Below are 14,163 nucleotides of genomic sequence, written 5' to 3'. Positions count from 1 at the left end.
GCTGCTGCCGCTACCACAGCCCAGAGCTGCCTCTCTATCTCTCGCTCGCCAGGCAGGGCCAGGCCTGCCTGCCGCACGTTGACCGACACGAAATCCTGGACGCAACATCCCCCCCCTCCCCGCCCGCCCCGCCCCCCCAAACAAACGTCATTTGGGACAATATCCCGTCGTAGGACACGACGCGGCGTAGTGCGAGTAGGCGCTCCGAGGGGGGGACGGGGAGGGAGAAGAAGAAGAAGAAGAAGGAAAGAGGGGAATATACGTCAGTCAGGTCGCAATGACGAGGGGAGGAAAGGAGAGTGGATGACGGAATAATCGAGAGACGAAGGACAATAAAAGGAAGAGATTCAAAGAGAAAAACGCCTCAAGTTCGTTTGCGTTTTATAATAAATAAATAGATAAAGAAATATATGAATAGATAAAAACAGAAAAAGATGGAATCAATGGAAGACATAAAAACGTAAAAGATTGTCAGCAGTATGATTAATATCACCAGACTTACCCACACAATAAATAAATGAATAAATAAATAAATAGATAAATAAATAAATAAAACAAATAAATAAAATAAAAAAAGATGGGTGTTCATCTGTCATTCATCTGGCGTATTTTGCATAGGTTTGAATATTACTACGTCGCTTTTTGTTTCATCTATATTTCTACTTTGTATTATATATCTATTTTCATTTCCCAATGTATACATGGATAGATAGATAGATAGATAGCTAGACAGAGTATTTTGTACAGATTTGAATATTGCTAAGTCGCTTTTCATTTCAATTATATTTATACTTTGTATAATATATCTATTTTCACGACCCAATGTATATATATATATATATATATATATATATATATATATATGTATATATATATATGATAGATAGATAGATAGATAGATAGATAGATAGATAGATAGATAGATAGATGGATGCTCTATCATTTCGCAAAGTTCCTTCTTTCAATCAATTATCATAGGGATGCTTTGCGGTTACAAGGATGGTCTATAAATAATAATAATAATAATAATAATAATAATAATAATAATAATAAACAACTCTCTCTCTACCTCTCTCTCTCTCTCCCCATGAAGAATTGTATCATTTTCCCGCGCAATCGCTGTCATCATCATAATCATTATGATTCATCATTAACATCATGATAATCGTAATTATCAGCGTCATGCGGCAGTAGCCCAATAATTGCCCTAATTAACGAGAGTACCATTGGGTATTGATAATGTCATTATTCCGAGAGACCGTTTCATTCCAGGTACGACCTGTTACATATTCCATTACAGGTACGACCTGTTACGTGTGCCATTCCAGGTACGACCTGTTATGTATTCCATTTCAGGATACGACCTGTTATGTATTCCATTCCAGGTACGACTTGTTACGTGTTCCATTCCAGGTACGACCTGTTACATATTCCATTCCAGGTACAACCGGTTACGTGTGCCATTCCAGGTACGAACTGTTACGTATAACATTCCAGGTACGACCTATTACGTGTGCCATTCCTGGTACGACCTGTACGTGTGCCATTCCAGGTACGACCTGTTACTTATTCCAGTCCAGGTACGACCTGTTACGTATTCTATTCCTGATACGACCTCTTGATATTTTTGTATGCTCTCGTCTTCAATTTCCTTATTGTTATGATAAAATCTATATTTGAGAATTTGAGACAGGCAGCGAGAGGGGTCCCCATAATATGTGTGCAGAAACTGAATTATTTTTCAGAGGAGATAGTTTATCTGTAAAATTCAAAATATATTATTATTATTATTATTATCATTATTATTATTATTATTATTATTATTATTATTATTATTATTATTATTATTATTATTATTATTATTATTATGTTTCACTTTAGATACGAACCAACATTTAATAAAAAAAATTTAAAAATAAATTAAAAAAATCGACCAATGCCTCAATTGCCCATAACCTACATTTCATCTTTTAAAAAAAAAAAAAAAAAAAAAAAAAAAAAAAAAAAAAAAAAAAAAAGAAGGTCACACAAAAAAATGTCAATTGCAACAACACATCAGTTTGTCCAGCAATTATCATTGACTCCTGTAGTAGTCATCCGGCCGTTTCGGGAAGCTATAGTATAAATTGACCTCAAGTAATGTCGCCCATTCGTTTTGCGAAGTATCTCTGAACTCACATAAATTGACAGAAATCGTTACTTTGAGGATCCTAAGTCGTTTCTGATCGTTAGCAGAAGCATTACGATTGATTTCAGTGTCCCTTTGAAACGTCGCTAGAGGCTGTCTTCGTATGCTTACCTGTAATAATAATAATAATAATAATAATAATAATAATAATAATAATAATAATAATGATAGAGTAGAACTTCCCTCAAACATCTCCTGTAAAAAACGATAATGGTTGCTGCGTCGTCGTGCGAATTAATTTTATATTTAGTCTTCCCATTTATTTTTCTTACGTAATGGAGTTGGAGGCCGAAGGCCCCAAGCGCTGAGGCGTATCAGGTCATTCGGCGTTGAAAAGGAAAAATTGAGAGTAAATACGTTTGAAAGGTAGTGAATAGGTTTGGAAGGTGTAACAGGAGGAAAACCTCAAAGCAGTTGCGTTATGAACAATTGCTAGGGGAGGGTTGAGGAAAGTAAGATGGAAGAAAGATCACATGAAAGGAGGTACAGTAAAAGGAATGAAAGGGGTTCCAGCTAGCGTCCTGAGGGACGCTGCAAGAACTTTTAGTAAGCACTGTTGGCATTACCCCTTACGGCGACTATCAAATGGTGCTCTCGAACCCAGGCACTGGTCAAGATAGAAGCCGTTTGTTAGGCTCGTCAAAAACAGCCACCCCGACTAAAGATTAAACTGCAAAGAAGAGAATCAGCTAATAATCTTGAATGTCACTTCATTTCATAAAAAGTTCACCTAAGAGGGCAGAGGTTGGTTTAAATTAAGGTAGTCTTATGCCCGTATGGACTTTAGTTCAGAGGCAGGAATTCCATGATTGTGGTATTGTATTAGAGAGAATTAGACGCCTGGTGTGGACTTTTGTACTTGATCCAATCAGCACAGTGCTCAGGCCAGGTCGTGCTGAATGTCACAAGTAAAACGTCAGTCGTATAAGTTGATTAATCTGTCATGTTTAATAAAATATACCAGTTTAAGAAAATCATTTTATGATGGCACATTAATAATTACTTGTGTTACAAAACGTAAACAGACATTGACTACAACAAAATAATACTTGTGCGGAGCACCTATAAAATACTGTGTAATGGAAAAGGTTTCAGAAACGAGACGTACAGACAAATCTTCAAAATACCACTTTAACATGAAAGCTTCCTATGTAAGTGTTTGAGCCATACACTGTAGAATACGTAACTCACGTGTAATATGATAACAACTTTAAATAACTACATTAATGATGATTTGTTTCCCAGCATGATAATAAACCTCTAATTCCCTTCATTAAAAATATAATTACAGTTGTTGACATGTGGACAAAGGCTTGCAAACAAAAGACTTCACTTTTTTTATTCTAATTTTTTTCCAGTGCAACCATAATGTTTTCATATTAGCTGAGACAGGGATTTTCTTCTCTGCTTCAGGGTAAAAGTCTATCAATATCTCAATTCTAAGTGTTATAAAGTGTCCTGTTAACTTCAATTAATTCCTTTTCAGTGATTATTACGTAGCACTTACTTAGCACTTCGGGTTCCTGTTTATCTTGAGGTTTAAGGATGGATGACTCATGAAAGGAAAAACCTTCCTTTAATCGTCAGCATTCTTGCCTCTGCTTGCAGTGCTTGTCATCCGATTTCTTCTCAATTTTCTAGTTGAAGATTCCGTCACTCATCTGACAAGTTATTAGATGAACTGAGTGATTAGGATGTTTTGTGCTTCTATCGCAAATTGCTAGAGTTCTCTCAGCTATCTCTTGCCTTGTGGACGTCTTGCCTGGGGTCCCATCTGATCTAAGTCTTCTACCACGCACTATTCCCGGACTTTCCTATTTGGTGCTCATGGTGCTGCTTCCATATTTATCACTTTTTGACTAACACTCCCACCCCCTTAAGCCACCCCCAACTTCTCATCACATGTCCAAACCATCTATGTCCATGAAATCTCAGTCTATTTTCCATCCAGTGGACACCTCAACACCTCTCGGCAACATCTTTATTTGTAATAGTACAACCTTTTCACCACAATGGCTACAATTCTTGCCAACTTGTAAACACATCTACATAACAATGAAAAAGGGAAAGACTCTTCAGATCACAGAATTGGGACTTTGCTGCAAAAAACTCCACAGCTGGAAATGGCCAGAATGTCAGTCACTTAGGGCAGGAGTCCCCACATCTGGCTCTGCTGTTCCACAGCCGTTGAAGAGTCAGAGTAGTCTAAGAAGTTAGCTGTCCACATCCCAACGCCTCGAAGTCCCGATGCCACGGCTAAGACGTACTTGTAAACTAGGCTCCTGGCATCGTCGTATCTCATCTGGCGATACTGGCCTGATTCATCCTGAAAATTAGAGATACAACACGACAATGAAACTGAGATAAGATATAAATTAAAGCTGAAAAACAGCAGACATGAGATTAGGTTCTAAAGCCATTGGTGTCCTGAGAACCTGTTCCTATTGTTTCTCCTTCTTGGCATAAGGAAGTAAGGATTCACTGGGAAAGGCCCTTTCAACATGCCCAAGGTAGTACCAAAACATCCTAGATAAGACTTTGACACTTGTGCATGAGATCGATAAGGAGAACTGGGGTCACATTTACAAAATATCTTAGATAATCTACTCAAGGGGCCCTTGCTACTGTATCTATAGCAAGGTTGGAAGGAGGGTCTTTTCTTGATAGCAAGGTGTGATTATTAAAAATTCTCGCAATATTTCTAGGGTAGATGAAAAGAGTTGGACCTGAATTACTCATAGCTTCAAATGAATTGAAATGAATTGAACCAAAACATTCTACAAAAGTGGAAACCGATGACACTCTAGTCCACGTGAGGTCTCTAAAACCTATTCGAGGACATGGTTAACGGTCTCCACCACCTGGTTTCTGGAACCAAACATGACACACTAGATGACCTCATGATCCCAAATAGCAGAACTGACACTCCTGTCAACTAAGGGAAGTACAGCATATTCAGAAGGCAAGTGGACTCTGAGCACTCCGAATACCCTTGATGGGACAATATGGCAACACTAACAAATGCCCCAGTTTACTTGGCGTACAAGGTTGGGATACTTTCAGGGCGTGTGACCCTGCATTATAATCTTGATTGCGTACATGCAAATTAATGGGATACGTTAATGGACACAAACCCATGAGAGCCTAAAGGCCCGTCCACATGAGAGCTTTGCTCGACAAACTCTGTTCAATGTGACGTCAGAAGTGGAGAAACAGCGGATGAGGTTCTGACTTTTCCCGCTACAGACGTCACATCGAACAAAGTTCGTCGGGCAAAGCTAGACCGTGTAGACGGGGCTTAAGGTTGAATACGAAGAGGCAAGAGTGGGAGATCCTAAAAAGCTGAAAGCCACTTTCTAGTCCCATATCTCATAACTCGCATCAAAGTAGGTCTAGGTTTTCCAGTCTTTCTGGCACTCACAGGAGTCCATCTGATTCCCTGGGGTGGTAAGTAGGACATGTCCAAGCTTATCTCCTTCTCCCTTCATTATCCCATCTACATATGGAATTATTGTAACGTGTCTTGTGGTATTACTCACTCTCTCTGACCCTAATACTCTTAAAGCTTTATCCTCATTTCAACGAATCTTTTAGATAAAATTTCATTCATACCATGATTCATGTACGTATAACAATGTAGACCATGCAAGATTAATGTATATTTCAGCAGGCATTATAAACGTTTTACATAACCAGTATTGCAAACATTCCACTTTAAGCCATATTGTAAGATTTCTAGACAATCCTGCAACCACAGCTTCACCCACCTTGAACGTATAGTAGGGTGTCAAGGTGTTCTTGTCCCAGTGATATGGCGCTTGGTACTTCTTCCTCATCGCAATCATATAGCTGTAAGGGTACTCCTTCCCTGCAGCATCACTACAGTTGGCTCCTCTAAAAGGTACTTCTTTTATCAAGCATGTTCCATCCTGGATGCAAAGGATTAAAAAAAAGACAAGACTGACATTAGATCTAAGTAAAGTTATCATAATTTCTTAAGTCCAATGCAAGGAAATGCACAACACAGCAAGATTTCTTTTACGGATATGGGGTATCTTGAATGTTCAAGTGTAGGCTGCATTTGCCACCTATTATGGCCTGTCCACGCTAGCCCTCATGCCTGTCAGCCACTTCCGGCTGTTTATATTTTCTCTCGCTTATGAAGCAGTGTTACCAGACAATCGCACTGTTCTGGCTCCATACTCGGTTGGTCAGTATAGTGGAACGGGTTATGGGAACAGTGTTTGCCCGTCGGGCAATATCTGCTAGTATGGACAGGGCCTTAGAGGGCCAGATCCATAAAGCATCTGGTAAAGTGAAAGCCTACTGTATGAACATTTTTTACAATATGGAAAGGTTGACTATTGACTCATATGTCCTACTATCCCAGAGAAGGCATTAATGTGAAGTAAGTCTGTGACGGAAGAGTGCTCAAAGACTTCAAAGGCTTTAAAGATGATGTTATTCAAAACTGCATATGACAGTCTCAGCGCTATAGTCAAACTGTGGTTAGTTAGAAGGTTAATTTAAAGGTGAGAAGCCTTTGCAAAAATTGTGTACTCATCATAAAAGTCTAGAATGGATGTTTTCAACTTCTCAACACGACCAGATCCCCAGTTGTTGCTGCATCTATTAGGTCTTGCAGACTGACAGAAACTACATCTGTAAAGCAGCCCTTCTCCTGGGTCTGCACAGTGAGTGGAAAAAATTGAGTAGTTTTCCAGGTGGTCATTAGCCTTCTGACAGTCCATCTATAAGCAAATCTAAAGCATGTCAATATCAGTGGATCTGCAAGTATGCTCTTTTAGCTAAACATCTTGCAAGTGTGTCAGTCAAGCAGAAAGAACACCGAGACATCATAGAAACTAATTATTTTGACATTTTTTGGAAGTGCAGCAGAGTAGCAATTAACATTAACATCACAAAATACCAAAACCAAATTTCGTGTGGAATGGAGATCTCTCCACGGTTTGAATTCTCAGTGGGATCTTTATCCTTCTGACTTTCAGGCGAGTAACCAACAAGTCCTCTTGTTGAATCTTATTTCTATACTTTTCACTTATTCTTGTACTGAAGAGCACCTTAAACTTTGCATCCGTAGAGAGCATAGAGGAAAAATTGAAATCTGCAATGCAAACTGTTCATTTATAGAACCACTTCCAAGCTCTGTACTGTGTTACCTCCCTGACACTGTCAATATTATTTCACCTTAATGCCAGAACTTGATACTAGAATTTTTATGCTATGCTGTTAAGTCTCCTTAATATGCTTGAAACGGTAATCGCACTAGAATCTACCGCAAATTTACTGTTCCTGGGGTATTTCCTGTCTTGTGTCTCACCATTCACTCCCATAAGCACGGCGCTCATGGGCCTGGATATGGTACTAAAGTTGAAATTTAACAAACTGGCAGTGCAGAGGAGATGAAATAGCACTGCCACATTCATCTCTTTAAAGAGATAGATGGTTGAACTGCTCTCTTTAATCATCCCTGTCACTTCCTTGATACGCAGTTGAAAAGCAACTCACCTGCAGCAGTTCCTGACATGGGTAGTTGTAGCCATACCAAGGTACCCCAAGTATCAGTTTCTCAGGAGGGATTCCGAGGTCCAAGTAGGATTTGATGCCTGCAGAAGTCTTGTAGACGCCGGAATTCGGTCTGTAATGTCAACAAAGATTCGTGACTTACTTTCACTGCCTTTTCAGTTCCAGCTGTATTACAGTCACTACAATATAAATACAAAATTCGGCGCTGAAATTAATGTTGAAACAATTCTTATGAGATGGTGGAAAGACAGACAGAAGAAAGATAATGATAAACGCAGGACAAAACTGGAGAATAATTCGAGGCCTTGCTGTTTTTGATCGAGCTAGTTTTACGCCCGTAACTGAATCCGAGGTCTCTGAACTCGAAGTCTCTTACCTAGCACTGCAGGGCTGGTCGAAGATTTGGCTCTGTTCGTCGTAGGCCATGATAAAGAGAAGGTCTGAATAGTTGCCGATTTCCTTGTAGTCGTAGAAACGGCCGTCTACGCCCCCTGCATTCCAGGCTACGTCAAACGATACCTGTGGACGTGGAAATATAAATATTCGAGACTTGGTTGATTTGATGAAGTTCTAAGGTTCTCGAGGCAAGCGCTGGGTGTGCACTTTTAGCCACTCAGCGCTCTAGACAGTGGGGAGTGGGCGTTAGTGTTTGAACAGTATTATTATTCAGAAGATGAACATTATTCATGTGGAACAAGCCCACCATAGGGGCCACTAACTTGAAATTCAAGCTCCCAGGGGATATTATGGTGTCCATTAGGAAGAAGTGAGAGGAAGTATAAAGGCAAAAGAGATAAAGAGGAGGTGAAGAGATCCAGAAAACAGAAGAGATGAAGTACAAAGATCTAAAAGTACTGAGAAGTAACAATGAGAGAGGCTGGACAGCAGGATTGACAGATAGGGACGTGAATGGAGGTTAAGTAAAATGCTAAAAGAGGGTGCAGCTAGGGGCTGAAGGGACGTTGTCAAGACACCACTGGTCACCTTGGGGGCCCATTCATGAGGACTCGCAGCCAATCTGACAACTTATTTACAGTCCACCCTCAGACGAAATGGAACAGTGAACAACAAAGATTACAAAAAGGAAAATAAATAAACGGTTTGTAGTTTACAAAGTTCCAGAAACTGGTGTCTGTATTTTTCTGCTGACACAATTCATTTTGAGGTCAAAGTGAACGGTCGGTTGATTTGACATGAATGTTCGCCTGTCTAAAAATAAAAAAAAAATTCAGATTCAAATCACTGGATTTTATAGCCTTGATTACGGGGGCCATTCTGTCTTAAAAGACTGATTGATAAACCTCTTGTCATTAATGACAACATACTTCACAATCAGTGCTGACGCCTGCCCCATCTTGTGAAAGGGAGCCATTATATATCTAAGGGTTCTTTCCATGGCATCTGAGGCTTCTCACAGATCGCTGTGAGTTAACATCAGACCTGATGAAGTTATTTGGCTTACACCTGTGAGTTATCTTCTAGGTACCTGATGAAGCCTCTGACACACACCTGTGAGTTATCTTCATGAAGTGTAACGATGCTTCTAGATACATCTGGTAATTGTCTCCATGTTACCTGATGAAGCCTCTGAAATAGCCTACCTGTGAGTTCTCTCCAAGGGACCTGCAGATGCTTCTAGATACATCTGTTTGATTGTCTCTTAAATACACTTGTGAACTAACCCCTTTGTACCTGACGATGCCTCTTACAGACACCTGGGACTTAGATACACCTGTGAACTATCTTCTGAGTTACACCCTTTTGGTACCTAATGGACGATGCCTCTTACAGACATCTTAGATACACCTGTGAACTATCTTCTGAGCTACACCCTTTTGGCACCTGATGATGCCTCTTACAGACACCTGGGAGTTATATACACCTGTGAACTATCCTCACAACCCCTTCATGAGACCTGGTGCTCTGCCTCTTACCTGTGACCCTGGAAGAACCTGGTGAAAAACTTCTGTGGTTTCTTTAACCAAAGCGGTCAGCCCATCCTGTTCAGCGGATCCGCTCGCAACGGCGTCTTCGTAATCTATGTTGATTCCGTCCAGGAACTTGAGGACAACATCACTCGCTTGCAATTTGACCCAGTCTGACCTAGCTTTTGGGTTGGGCAGGTCGCTGGTGGGTATGTCACCTGAGGAATGGCATAGAGTGTTAACTTAAAACAGAAAAAAAGGCTGTATTAACGCCATTTAGTATGTAGGGTTGATCTTGTGGTAACTTTCATGATTTTTTTTTTAAACGCACAAAAACAAAATTCAGAAGGTTTAAACCACGCCAGCCACAATAGTCAATAGTTTTATAGTCAAAATAAAAAAAACACGCAAATTAATAAACCTGATGACGAAATAGTAGTATAATTAATCATAAAATTTAAAAACATTATTTTGAGATTTAAACTAAATCAAAAGTTTCATTTAAATTAACCACAATACCACTTTATTATTATTATTATTATTATTATTATTTTATATTATTATTATTAATTAATAATAATAATAATAATAATATTCGGAAAATAGAGAAGAATCTCTCACAAGTGTAATGCTGCTGAAGTAGCCATTACTTTTAATAAAGTATGCTTGAGAGAGGGTCTGCTTCCTAAGTATTATTATTATTATTATTATTATTATTATTATTATTATTATTATTATTATTATTATTATTATTATTATTCAGAAGATGAATCCTACTCATATGGAACAAGCCCACCATAGGGGCCACTGACTTGAAATTCAAACTTCCAAATATTATGACGATCATCTGAAAGAAGTAACAGAAGGTGATAGGAAATAAAGAAAGAAAGGATAAAATAATTTAACAAATTAATAGATAAATAGATAGAAACTAAGTAAAATCTCAAAATAAAGGGAGAATTGCTTGAGGGTAATAATGCATCGCTTCTTTGCTTGAACTTTTGAGATGTATACGTAATTAAAAAAAATTAATAAATCATTCGTAAAGCTTTTGAGGTGTACGTAACAAGCAAAAAAAAAAAAAAAAAAAAAAAAAAAAATAGTAATAAATCAATCGTAATGATATTAACCCCAATACCTCTCATTACCCCCTTCTAATGCCCTCAAAGCCTCACCTAATTTGACCACCTTGACCCCATTCAGGTGAGCGTGGCAGACGAGGTCAGCCTCGTAAAACCCAGCCAGTGCGATCGTCGTCAGTCTCGTCCAGTCGAACTTTGACCAGATGTTGATGTCACACTTGAGAACGAAGGCGAACACCTGTAAGAGGTCATATCAAGAGTTCATGTAAGGTCATTTCTGAGATGTTAATTGTCTCTTCACCTAAACGGATCTCCCCTCATGCGGTGCACTGTAGGCATTACTCATGGTTCTTTGCAGTGCCCCTTCCTTAGGCCCCTAGCTGCTGTAACCCCTTTCATAATTCATTTTACTGTACCTCCGTTCATATTCTCTTTCTTCCATCTTGCTTTCCTCAAATCAACCGTGTAACTGAAGTATAGGCCCGTCCCTTACGACGCTCCTGATTGGAGGGGTACTTTTGAGAGACGCATCCCTCAGGAGAAGTGGTGCATGCATCCTGCATATGCGAACTCTCGAAAGAGACTGAAGTTTCCAGCCCCGTCATTGGCTTATCAACAGCCAATCAGGAGCGTCGTAAGGGATCGGCCTATACATCTGGAACAACAAAAACAACATTATCATTACCTCTTTTCTCTCGGACCTCCTCAAGTACTCCTTGACGTGGGACGCTGAGGAATTCCTTCTCCTCGCCTCCTCCAGCGGCAGGCACAGGAGTTCATCCTCGCACGGACAGCTTACAGAGGTATCTGAATCCCCTTCCAGGTAGTTGTCAGCTGATAGAGGGCTCCGTGGCAGCTTACCCGAGGTTGCTACGGCTTGGAAAGCCAGAATCCAGAGGGCTGATAGAAGTTGGTTCCATTCCATTTCTGTGATTCTGTTTTGCACCTTTTTCAGCCTAGAGTTGTAGCCGAGTTTGCATTTCCTTTAGACGAATGAAGCTGCACCCCGTCCTTGCAGTAGAATTACACGAGTTACTCGTTAAATCCACTAGACCTATGGTAATGCAACGACCATATCAATTTAGTTTCTTGAAATCTCGAATCCCTTACATTTATGGATACGTTTTCCAACTAAAACCATTCTCAGTGGAAAAGGTCCCAAACGTGTCAAGGAATCGATAATTTGTTGGTGTTGGATTTTGTATTAACATATTCATGACGATATAAGAATCCTGACTAGTCATAAAACATCAGTCACCCAGAAATGTAAACAAACCGCAATGGATAACACATCTGCCTGCTCTGAACAGTTTTTTTTTTTACTTCCTCAATTGAATTTGAATTTACCGACAAAAAACATTTACTAGTTTACCAGATTAAAATTTATTACTACGGTTTCCATTTTATGTAATAATTAATAAGTCAGTCGTCTAGACGAGCGCTGAATGACTGATAGTATCCGCTTAATGGTAAACATTTTCCTGAATCACTCAAATGCCACGTAGTTCTTTTACAGAAAGATGAAACCAAGCTAATAATATAATTTCTATTTAAAATTATATTGCCATGCTAGACACAGAGCAAGAAAGGATAAAAAAAAAAAAAAAAAAAAGAGCCATAAACCACTACATTAAAACAAACACACCCGCTGGATGTTGTGAACATGATAAGAGCCGTTTCAACGACACTTATTTGACCGCTACTACTACAAGTAACAGCCAAATACCATCCGCCGACAAACAAGGACATTTAGTTTCCATGGTAATACTTTAACAAGTTTAATCAAAGATGAGTTAATTCCAGGCTTCTCCATATTCATTTCTCATCTAGAGGTAGAAATTAGCGTAATTAAAAGCCATGTTTAAGCCACGATCATCAATCATTTCATCTATCCAGGTCACGGTATCACAGTTACAGTCACGAATTACGTACAGTTGTAATTATTACTCACCTAAACTGACGGACTGCTTCAAGTTGACACGGCTGATGAGTTATACATTCATTTAGATCCAAATAAATCATATACGTTATTAATATCAGAATCGTAACGTTACGCCCACTGGTTGACTGATAAGATTTCACTACTACTAGCAAGACAGAGACTCAGCCACTCAGGCATCCTTTGCAGTTGCCATCGATTACATGATGCTGTTGGCTGACGTAAGATGTTCATGACAATCTTCTAAATTTTAACTTTAATATTTTAGTGATTTATCATTTGGAAAATTAGTCTGTTGAACATCATTCTAGAATTGCTGTTGTGAATGAATTTTAAAAGTATAGGCGAATAATGGTATATAGACTGCAAAACCAAATATACTCGTTAATCGCATACACATAGCTACTTGTTGCACCACTTAGTCTAAGTAGAGGTTTTTGTGATTAGATACCTACCTGTCGACCATATATGTTACAGTTTTATATCCTTTTTTAATTCAAATATATCCACTGGATAAAATGTACTTACATATTATCTTCAACAGGTATGAAATACAATACGTAGCAACATGACAGTGGTCGATGACTTGCTATGTGCCATACATAGTACACAGTTTACCACAGTCACGAGAAGTACACACGAGTAATTGTCATATGGTTTAACTCAAGGGTCACCGTGTTGCAACTAATAATATCTCGTGTATATAGACATTGTGATTTTGGGATATATATATATATATATATATATATATATATATATATATATATATATATATATATGTATATATAGATAGATAGATATATATATATATATATATATATATATATATATATATATATATATATATATATATATATATATATATATGTATATGTTATGTTTATTATAACTACTACTATGGCGTTTGTGCTATATTTAATGTTATACCTAAAGTTGAATTAAATTTGATATTTTACTTTTTAAATAACCCATGATGGCAAATAATGTAATATAACTGTATATGTAATCTCAGCATAATTGTTACCTATTGTCCACTTAAGTATGCACACATATATATACGTATGGAAACTAATTCATTATTTTTCTCTATTTACTACATTTCGTAATAACTTTATTACATCCTCAGGAAATCTGTTAGATAATGAATAAAATTACTTTAAAATTACTCTAGAATTCAATAACATTGACAAATTACAACAGAATGAAATACAAACACACATATAATATATATATATATATATATATATATATATATATATATATATATATATTATATATGTGTGTGTGTTTGTTTTTCATTATGTTGTAATTTGTCAATGTTATTGAATTTTACAGTAATTTTATTCATTATCTAACAGATTCCCTGAGGATGTAATAAAGTTTACGAAATGTATGAAATAGAGAAAAATAATTATTTACGTTTCCATGGTCCACCTTCACAATGATATATATATATATATATATATATATATATATATATAT

At 37.9% G+C, this 14,163-nt stretch overlaps 1 protein-coding gene across 2 annotated transcripts; it reads right to left on the bottom strand.

The window, feature by feature from the left end:
- Window positions 1-3,152: 3,152 nt before the first annotated feature.
- On the bottom strand, window positions 3,153-12,871 carry LOC135195723 (di-N-acetylchitobiase-like). 2 transcript variants are annotated; one of them, XM_064222144.1, is made up of 8 exons: window positions 12,694-12,871; window positions 11,428-11,753; window positions 10,836-10,980; window positions 9,670-9,878; window positions 8,112-8,254; window positions 7,718-7,847; window positions 5,956-6,117; window positions 3,153-4,514 (listed from the first exon to the last, which is right to left on the bottom strand). In XM_064222144.1, the coding sequence occupies exons 2-8, from the start codon at window positions 11,665-11,667 to the stop codon at window positions 4,332-4,334; spliced, it is 1,212 nt and encodes a 403-aa protein (XP_064078214.1). In that variant the 5' UTR covers window positions 11,668-11,753; window positions 12,694-12,871; the 3' UTR covers window positions 3,153-4,331. The 2 variants fall into 2 exon arrangements, with proteins under 2 accessions (XP_064078214.1, XP_064078213.1); XM_064222143.1 differs by having other exon boundaries at window positions 11,428-11,796; window positions 12,694-12,870.
- Between the last annotated feature and the right edge of the window lie 1,292 nt (window positions 12,872-14,163).

This window comes from Macrobrachium nipponense, chromosome 16 (assembly GCF_015104395.2).
Source record: "Macrobrachium nipponense isolate FS-2020 chromosome 16, ASM1510439v2, whole genome shotgun sequence".
Taxonomy (NCBI): domain Eukaryota; kingdom Metazoa; phylum Arthropoda; class Malacostraca; order Decapoda; family Palaemonidae; genus Macrobrachium; species Macrobrachium nipponense.
The sequence above is the reverse complement of the archived record's forward strand: the minus strand, read 5'-3'. Positions and strand labels throughout refer to the sequence as shown.